The sequence below is a fragment of the Lactuca serriola genome, chromosome 2 (assembly GCF_051521515.1).
Source record: "Lactuca serriola cultivar US96UC23 chromosome 2, Lser_US96UC23_V15, whole genome shotgun sequence".
In the NCBI taxonomy this organism is placed as follows: domain Eukaryota; kingdom Viridiplantae; phylum Streptophyta; class Magnoliopsida; order Asterales; family Asteraceae; genus Lactuca; species Lactuca serriola.
This window is the reverse complement of record NC_136409.1, coordinates 191,999,900-192,010,442: the sequence shown is the minus strand read 5'-3', so window position 1 is coordinate 192,010,442 and position 10,543 is coordinate 191,999,900. Positions and strand designations below refer to the sequence as shown.

The 10,543-nt window shown below is 36.8% G+C and overlaps 1 protein-coding gene across 1 annotated transcript; it reads left to right on the top strand.

The window, feature by feature from the left end:
- Nucleotides 1–681: 681 nt before the first annotated feature.
- Nucleotides 682–1,846, top strand: LOC145087891 (zinc finger protein ZAT5-like). Its single transcript, XM_079025994.1, has one exon. The coding sequence runs from the start codon at nucleotides 691–693 to the stop codon at nucleotides 1,672–1,674; it is 984 nt and encodes a 327-aa protein (XP_078882120.1). The 5' UTR covers nucleotides 682–690; the 3' UTR covers nucleotides 1,675–1,846.
- The last annotated feature ends 8,697 nt before the right edge of the window (nucleotides 1,847–10,543 follow it).

The following is a 10,543-nucleotide window of genomic DNA, read 5'->3' as shown; positions in this document are numbered from 1 at the left end:
AGGACTATTGTTGTAAGTTGTGAGGATCCATTATTTCAATAAATATTTACGTATTAATTTAGTGGGCCAGGAGACCCATTTCTACAAAGGCATTCAAAACAGCTCCATTTCTACTAACATTTTTGAAAACTGCCCCTTTTTTGCAAATAACTCCCTTCTTTTCCTTTATAGTTTGCATTCAAAACAGCCTCATTTCTACTAACATTTTTGAAAACTGCCACCTTTTTGCAAATAACTCCCTTCTTTTCCTTATAGTTTGCCTATAATCCTTCTTAATAAATGAAGGGTTTTTTTTGTCACATGTCAATCTCTCATGAGTTTTGACACTTGTCATTTTGTGGTATTTTTGAAATAAATATTTTCCATTTGTCAATTTTTGATTTGTTTCAATTTTTAAAATTAAAGTCATATATTCATATATGTAAAGTATTAAGTATCATATATATGAAATTAAATTGCAATAAATACACTTTTTTCTTTTTTATTTTAAAGTTATACATTAAAAAATATTTTTTGTTTACACTTTAATTTAATATTTAATTTTTTTAAATCAGCTAATATACTTGTCTCACACTAGTTAATTATATAGAATAATAGTATATGTCAAATTATTTTTACCAAAAATGACGACCTTTCACGTTAAACTTTTCAGCAAGTTACATATACAGAACTAATGCCCTCGCTCATTCAATGCACTCTTTTCATAACCACTACCAACCTTCTCTCTCTAAAACCTTCACACACACCACACCAGTCACCAGGCGAATGAGCTTTATGCAAAAATCCACGGCGAGGACAAGTCATGATCGAGCCCACCAAATCATCACAGGAAAGCGTACGGAGCACCAGAGGCCTTGTTCCTCTCTTGGTATGGCGCCTGAGACAACTTCTAGCTCCTATAACGGCGGTGCTGGTTGCATGTTCAGTTACTACACAACTGGTAGTTCACCGACGATGTCATCGGACGAAGAAGAAGAAGAGGATATGGCGAATTGCTTGATTATGTTGGCTCAAAGTGTTTCTCCGGCCAAGGAAAATAAATCAGATCTCCATTGTCAGAAGAACGAGAAATTGAAGAATCGGAATTTAACGGAGATGACGGTAACTACCACCGCCGGAGCAAAATCCGATTTCCAAAATTACTACGAGTGTAAAACCTGTAACCGTATTTTTCCGTCGTTCCAAGCCCTAGGTGGACACAGAGCCAGCCACAAGAAACCTAAACTTAGCGTTGAAGATCGGAAATCCGTTTCCGTTAAAACGGAATCAACCGCAGAAGATCAACCAGAAGTTGAAAGCAAAATTATTACAAGCCACAACAAATCTCCTCGGCCATTAACAGGACACAAGAACAGTAAAGGAAAAGTTCATGAATGCTCCATATGTGGATCGGAGTTCTTATCAGGACAAGCTCTCGGCGGTCACATGAGAAGACACCGGCCACCTCCGGTTTCAAACAGTCAAATCGCTGCATCATCGAATATGGACGATACGACTACGAGGGTTAATCATTCCCCTAAGAGGTCGCCGGCGGCGCCGGTGCTATCCTTAGATCTAAACCTTCCCGCACCGGAGGTCGTTGACGACGTCCATTCAAACTTTCAGTACACTGCAAATTCTCCAAAACAACCTCTTGTCTTCTCCGTCCAAGCTCTGGTAGATTGCCATTACTGAACAAGAAGCAAACGAAGAGCTCTATACTTACCATATTGAGGTTAATCCGAAACATTTTTACAGTTACAATTTTATTTTTCCAGATATAATCATAGTTTGTTAAAAACTGATTAATGTGAAGAATTAAACATACAATTTTATTTAATTAAACAACTCATTTACTTATCAAATATACCTAATAATATTTTTGTCGTTGAAAACTTGAAATGGTGTAGTGAGTGTGGAATACTTTGAGTAAGTGGTGAGTGTTGAAACCATAATGTAATGCATGACATGCCTTGTCTTTCTATTTCATTCACCAAAAAGTGAGTCATACATAAAATCGGCATCTTTTCATTTCTTACAATATTTAAAAATAAAGACAAAAGTCGATTTCAAAACCAATTTTAACCAAACTTTTATGTATAGTTGACAAGTATCTATACTTTACACGATTCTAAAGTCTTGAAATGGTGTGGACACATGGATGAGTTGCTATTTTAGTGTCCAAAAGCCTAATTTACTTGTTTTATTAGGCTAAACTAAAAAGCATATAGACTAACTTTCTTGATTTAGCACGATTAACTGTCCAAGTTGTGTGAAACATGGAGTCGAGCAAGTGTGTTGAGAAAGACAAGATGTGAATGAGTAGGGTTTGGCACAAGGAGCGCCACATCCAAAAGTGGTGGATTAGGTTCGTCTATTTTTGGTTTTGCACCACACAAATACAACCAAACTTTCGCATGGTTTGGGCCTAATTTAACATAAAAAACTTAATCATGCTTCATTTTGATTTTAAAATATCATATATTCATTGAAATACAACTTTATTAGATAGTAAACAATGGAGCTTTACTCGTGACTGTTCATTGTATAGAAAATATGATAATCCCCACAAGGATTTGTGGTGTGTTGCATTAGTTTAAAAGGAAAATAACACAAATGTCATACGGACTTTCTAGGGTTTACCTGTTGAGGCTCTGAAGTTTTTGTCGGGTTTTATGAGCCTCTAAACCAGGATATGACCTGCACTTTTAGTCCCTGTCAACCTGTAATAGCCGGTTCGGTGATCTTTTAAACAAAAAAAAACCTCACATTATGCCCCTATAAAGTTAAAAAATAAGTTTGGAGATCATTTCGAACAAAAGAAACTCTCTTTTTCTTCTAAAGCCGATTCACACTCGATTGAAGAAAAAAAAAGATTAACTCTCGTTTTCTCTGTGAATCTCATCAAACTCACATATCCTTCTAAACATCACGTCCATCAAACCTGCAACTCGGAGAGAGAAGAAGAGGTAGCTTGTGCGATTTGAACAAAGAAGAAGGAAGGAGGGGGTCAATTCCTTGAAGAGCTGAAATCGGATCAAAGCAAATAATGGAAGGGGGTTGTGATCGAGAATCGATTAGAAGGGGAAGATGGTTGTGATCTTCGGTGAGTGTGTGTGAAGATCGAGCGTGAAGACGGAAAGAAGAGTAACGATCGATTTCTTGGGAGGGTACGAATTGAGTGTGAATCATCTTTGGAAGAAAAGAAGAAGAACTTTTTTGGTACAAATTGATCCCCAAACTTATTTTTTTGGCTTTATAAGGGCACAATGTGAGTTTTTTTTGTTCTAAAAGGTCACCGAACCGGCTATTACGGGTTGACAGGGACAAAAATGGTAGGTCATATCCTAGTTTAGGACCTATAAAGCCCGAAAAAACTTTAGGGACTCAACGTGTAAACTCTAGAAAGTTTGTTGGGCATTTGTGTCAATTTCCCTGGTTTAAATAATGACTAAAGATGCACAAAAAATAAATGTGAGGGTAAAAACTTCGTAAAGATGTCATCAAACTTGTGGGAAGATGGAACATGTAGCACACAAATATAACCGAGAGCAACATGCTCCTTACAGACTGTATATTTATTTCAACATGTTTTGTGCTTCGATATTTTTACATAATTTTGAATCAAGGTAAATGATACATTATCATAAAAGACAACAATAACATGAGATAAGGGACAATAGAGTTCAAGAAGAAGGTTGTGAAGCCAAGCGGCCTCAATGACATTAGCCATTATGTGGTACTCAACTTCGACACCCGAATGAGACACAACATGTTATCGTTTAGATGAAAAAGAGACAAGATTATCACTTAGAAATAAAATTAACTTGAAATGGAGTGATAACCTTTATGAATATCTCGCTAATTCTGTGTTAGTGTACAATACTAATCTGTTCACTATACACGAAAAAAGTTAAAGACTATGGGAGGGGGAATTTTTGAAGATAGATAATGATATGTTTTAACGCATGCATAAGGATTATTATGGGCCATACATATAAAGGTAGGCTTGATGGAAAGCACAAGCTATATAAAGATGGATAAAAGTAAGGTACTAGAGAGCCCCAACGAGGCTACGATAAAGAGTCAGATCAAGGACAAGTTTAAGTGATAGTTTTCATTTAGTGTCAGCATGAGTGCTACATGGATTACACATGAACATATTAGCACGTATGAGAATTTCACAAGAAAATGTTATTTGAAAATGATAGAGAATGTCCAGAAAAGAAAGAAAACTAAGATTAATCATGGAAAATTCGATGGATAACCTAGCGATGACAAACAACGAGAGAGTTAAAGAGGAGACAATAAATATAATCATTGACTTAAAGGAGTTTACATTTAGTATTTAGGCCTAAATGTAAGTGACGAGGGAGGTATCATATTTGCTGCTAACAAATCCTAGAGATGAGAGGTAGAAAACAAAATGTTAATACCAAGCACAATGGGCGAAGCTATAGACAACCTTTTAAAGCCACCAAATGTGATCCAGATAAAAGGTATGACCATAATTGGGTTGTATCTTCATGAAGACATCTTCCATAAGATCTCTATTTAGAAAAGCATTTTGACATTAAGCTAATGTGTAAGCTAGTACTGAGAGACCAGAATGTTAAGAAAGATATGAATGATGGCATGCTTAAGTATGGGACAAAATATATCGTCAGATTGTAAGACATGTCACTAAGATAAGCCTTAGGCCAATAAGTAAGACTTATAATTATAACATCCTAATTTTTAGAATAAGTTTTTAATTTTTAAAACTGGCATAAACACTCATTTTCATAACATTACATTCAAAGAAAAACCATTTTTTCATAAATTGAAATCCATAAATCAGAGTTATAAGAAAGTATCGTAGAATATCCGATGAAAGCAATTGTTGTTGTGTGTGAACAGTCACGCCTTCGCATCCCCACAAACTGATAAAGTACCTGAAAACATTTAATCCATAATTGTAAGTACAAAGTTTAGTGAGTTCCCCAAAGTATCACATACAACACATCACAACAAAACATATATAACAACTATGGGTTATTTTACGACCCTATGGACTATCAGCAGCCTTGAGTTATCAGTAACTCAAATACAACATTTTGGGTTATCAGCAACCCCAACTGTCAACAAATCATATACATCAAATTGGGTTATCAACAACCTCAATCTATCAGCAACTCACATATAGAAAATTGGGTTATCAGCAACCCTGAGCTATCAATAGCTCACATATAACATATGATATATATATATATATATATATATATATATATATATATATATATATATATATATATATATATATAGGTAACATGGTGAGACAACTTGCCTAAACTAAATATCATATGCTCAACAGCAACCTCAACAACATAAACAACTAAATCAAGCTACCTAAAGCCAAACTAGAACTAGTCCTTAGCTAAACACTCAATTATATCAAAGTTTAACCAAAAAGTCAAACTAGTCAAAAAGTCAATGATCGGGTTGAAGTCAAATCTCGAGACCACCACGCCGTGACCAGAACCTTGACCATGTCATGGTATGGCTCAAGTAGATCATGATGGATTAGACCACCACGTTGTGGTCAGCACTTGACCATGTCATGGAAACACTGCCAAATCCAAAACTCTATTAAGCCCTTAATGCATTAAGAAAACCGTTCTAACTTTCTAGAAGGCTTATTTGCATCCAAGCGATTCATAAAAATCCTAAATTTGTGGACATGCGTGTCCAATACGTGTCCTCCCCCAACATTAGGTCATAAAGGAGAAAATGGAATCAAAATCCCATGCATGGCATCAAAAAAGTGATTTACTTCAGATCTGAAACATGACGCATTAGAGACCTCATAGAATGATGAAGTTGCTAGCTTTATCAATTCCAATCTTTCAAGAGTTACATAACACTAGGAAACTTGCTTATTTTGTAGATCCAAAGGAAAATGAAATATAATTGTAGAGTCTTGAGTGCTTACTAAGGTCGAGAAATGAAGATGAAGTTGTACATTCACTGGATCTAACTTGCATCACCTCAACATCTTGATCCTTCCACCAAAATACACCAAAATGAAAAAATTCTCACAAAAAACCCATAGAGAGGCTAGGGTTTGCTTTTGGGAAAAGGGGGGCTGAAAATAAAGTGAAACCCTAGCCAACATGTTGCTTAAATAGGGCTTAAAGCCCAAACTCTAGGGTTTAGGAGTCTGCCATCACCAAGTTGTGGTGAATACTCGACCACCCCATGGTCAAACCTTAAACACTCATTTTATTTATATGACGTGTATATGCCATTGTAAACACTCTACCGCGCCGTGTCATAAGATTTTTTCCAAACTTTGTCAACAAAATCCTTGAGCCTTCAAGTAATCAAATAGAGAAAATGGGTGTTACAATTTCCCTCCGCTTAAATTGGATTTCATCCTCAAAATCTATTCTTATGAATAACTCCTTAAACACACTTCAAACCTCTTATAGGTTTTCCAAGCCCACTCCTTTCTACACAAGCCATCACATCTCCCTTTACCAAGGTTCGAAATTAACAATCATAAGGTCTCCATGAGCAGGCGCAAAATCTACCCGTGGTCGAACAACTTCTAATAAAATTCCATCGATTGCATCCCTGAAATGAAACTCTAAATAGATGGCCAATGAGCAACCCAATCCATTGAAAACACTTAATTACAATAATTCCCTTTCCTTCCCAAAAGGTACAACCCAACTTAAAGTGAAACCACTGAAACCGAGAAAGGTCTCAAAACCGTGACTATAAACAAAGTTTATCAAAATACTTCACAAAATCAGAAACCCATTTGTCTAAACTTTAGAAACCATGCCTAAAGGCTAATGATCATAAATTCTCCGCACTTACCCCTAGTCCTTGTCTAGGAACACCACCAAACCATGCAAAACAAACACTCAAGCCAATCTGATTGGGAATTTTAACCAATCACAAATCTGAAAATTATGCTTAAAAGACCTCAAATACACACTTGACTTCTTGACTAGTCACCACTACCCACCGCTCCTATAAGCATAAAAATGGTAAATCTAAAAATTCTCGTGAGAAATTCAAAATCCCATAACAACTTAGGTGCACAACAATCTGACAAATCATCCAAGAAATCGACCACGAACTTCATCACTGGTAACTTAACTCACATAGAACTAAGGCCCAAAGGTCTCATCCTCCTAAGTCGTATCCATACATGTTCATAATACGGCGTGACACCATCCACTCAGTGGAATGATACACTCATAGTTCCACACCATTCTTGCCATCATCCAATCACGAGCCCGAAGACTCACAACCAATACCTTAGTGGTCCTATAGGCATACGACCATCATCCCACCGACCTGCAGCAAGCCAGTCAATATCCCACTCAACACTTACCAAACACAAGGCGGGGTATATTATTTTATAGCACACAACCCTTCCACAGACTAGGTTGCCACCGACGCAACATCTAATGAAAACATGATTGTACGCAACCAAAAAATAAGATAGACAGTTGAACGCTTGTTCCAACTCGAAAGTAATAAATCAAATGAGAACCATGCCATAAATCCATAACAAGTGTTCTTAGCTATCTTACTCACTCCACATACACCCCTCACGATAACATTTTTTGGACTGACATGATTTCACACTCCCCATGTTAACACACAACGCTCCCCATGTTGATTGTGCCCCTTCTTCATCACAAACTTACCCTAAAAGGTGAATTACAATCAAATCTAACTATCTGGAGAACCTAAACCGTTAGAATAAACCTTCTCCTAACAACCATAACAAAATCCCAACCTTAAGTAAATTGAACAAATCCTACCAATATACAACTAACCTAATAAAACTTCCAAACTTGGAAGAAACTTCCAAAATCAATTAAAGTGTTATCGTAACCCTGATTGGATTGTCTCTAATTACCAAACCTATAGACATGACATCCCAAATTCAATTATGTGTAGACCCATGGTCACAACTAAAAAATCAATCAACGTCATTGTAACATCCGAACATTCACTTTCCACAGATAACCACCAAATCTAGACTTACTAGAAATAAAGATCTCACAACTAAACAACCACTGATAAACACCTATAAACCTAGGTATACGACTAAAAAAACTCTGATGAAGGGGTTCGACGCACCAACTATGCCTTTAACTTTTACTGCTCGAAACCTTTGAACAACCCCTAGATGCTGACATGGAACAGACTGACCAATCGATCGGAAATAAACCGATAAACTAAACCCGAAGATATTATACACTTTTAAACGAATCCCATACTTATAAGGACAAATTTCAAGGGCGAAATATAATTTAAGTTGGGGAGAGTTGTAACACCTATTTTTCAGAATGTTTAACTAAGGACTTAACGAGATCAAAGATGGAGTTTTTAGGAAAAAAAAATTATATGCCACGATGTGGCGCGAGGATGGCCACGACATGGCATGACTTAAATGAACGTGTGCTTCTAATGAGTCCCACGACATGACGAGTGAAGGGCCATGACGTGGCAACTGTTTTAGCCCAAGTCCATGATTTTTTAGAGTTTATCCCGTATTTAAGCAACCTTTCTCAAGGATTAGGGAATCCTCTTTAGCCTCCAACCTTCTAAACTCGAAACCCTAGCCTTCCTTGGAAGTTTTGGCTTATTTTGGTGTTCTTGGCGTACTTGGTGAGAAATAGAAGAAGTTTTGGTGCAAGAATCAAGAAAAAAACTCTTTCCCATCTTTAAGGTCATCTTTTGGACCATTTGTAAGGCTTCAAGATCCAACCTTTTTGGTTCCTTCTTAGCAGATCTAGAGTTTCTTTGCATGTTTGAGTCCTTTATTGAGATTTGAATGGTCCAATAAGATAAAGTTTGCAACTTTATGGCTCATCTAGGTCCCTTGAGCCTTATATCTTGAAGATCTAGGTTTTAGTTCAAACTTGTGGATCTTGTTTGGAATTTTATGTCATTTCTCTATATTATGACCTAGTTGAGTGGAGGACAGACATGGGTCATGCATGTCCATAAAGTTGACATTTTACTGAACCACTAGGGTCCCTAGACTCCTTTTAGAAAGTTTAAGATAAGGGCTTATTAGATTAAGAGCTTATGCAAATAAGTTGTCTTCAGCTAGTACCCACGAGGTGGTCATTTGGGTGCCATGACGTGGTGGATTAGGGTTCCCCGAATTTTTTTCCTGGATTTAGCCATGATGTGGTGGCATATCTTCCATGACATGGTTGCATGTTTTCCATGATGTGGAGATCAGGTCATTCGTGACTGAGTTTGTTAGCCACGACCTGGCCATGGGCTGGTCACGATGTGGAAGTCAACTGATGATGATTTTGATTGTTGACTTTGACCTTGATCGTTGAATTTTGGTCAAATTTCTAGTTTTAGAGGGTAGACTAAGGGTTTACCTTGTATTATTTATTAGGAGGTGCATAGCACCCACATTCATGTGTGTGAGATGATAGCTGTGGATTACATCTAAGAGACGAGTTTTATCACTATACTATGTAGGGTGTTGTTGTCTTTGTGATACATGCATGGAAGTCCAAGATGTGGCCCCTAGAAATTGTATGAAAGACCAAGATCTAGCCCCTGACAATTGTATATAAGACCAAGATATGGCCCCTGACATTTGTATGTTGGATGCTAGTTGTCTTCGTGATACTTACATGTAAGACTTAGATGTGGCCTTGGCACTTGTATGTAAGACTAGGATTTAGCCCTAGGCATAGCAATGAAAGACCATGATGTGTCCCATGGCACCAAGTGACTGTAATACTATGATTTGACCATAACATTCACTATCTTATATATGGTATGTGGTATTTTGGGGAACTCACTAAGCTTTGTTCTTATGGTTTATGTTTTAAATGTTTTTAGGTACTTATGATTCCAAACGGAAAGGCTCGGCTTGATCGAACTGCATCCCCTGGAGATTCATTCCACATTGACTTTTTTTTATTTTACTCAAATGTTTTGAGAGATACATATTACTCTCTTTGGTTTTCGAACAAATTGCTATGCGATATGGTGTTTTAAAAATAATTTTTTATTGGTATAGAGCCTTGGTTTGAGGGATTTGAGCACACTCTCGGGTGTGTCTGAACTGAAACTGGGGAGCTAATAAAATCTTTGTTTTTAAAGAAAAGAAGAAAATGATTTTCTAAAAAGGTTTTTATAAAGAAAAAGGGGTTCGATGCATGCAATCAGCCGAGCTCAAGTAAATGATTCCTTAAATACTCATAGATAATGGTTTATTATATGTGTTATAGTATGAAATGTATGCTAGAAGTTAGAATAAGGATTTGTTCATGGTTTCATGCTAGAATGCCTATTATGAGAGATGTCATTATGATGCCTTGTTACCAATATAGTTTTGTTGCTCGAATGTTACATGCTTTGTGCTTTGTAGGGCTTATATTGATGTTAGTTAACTATTAAATGAATGTGTTAAGTACATGCCGCAAAGATTAAATAGTTTTAAAACGATTGATTTGGCTCTACTGCACAGCTCTTGTGTCACACCCCGAAACCCAAGGCGGAAACGTTCCGGGGCGGAGGT

What these genes read in the sequence shown, in the direction of transcription:
- LOC145087891 (XM_079025994.1), top strand. Translation starts at nt 691, where the DNA reads ATGCACTCTTTTCATAACCACTACCAACCTTCTCTCTCTAAAACCTTC.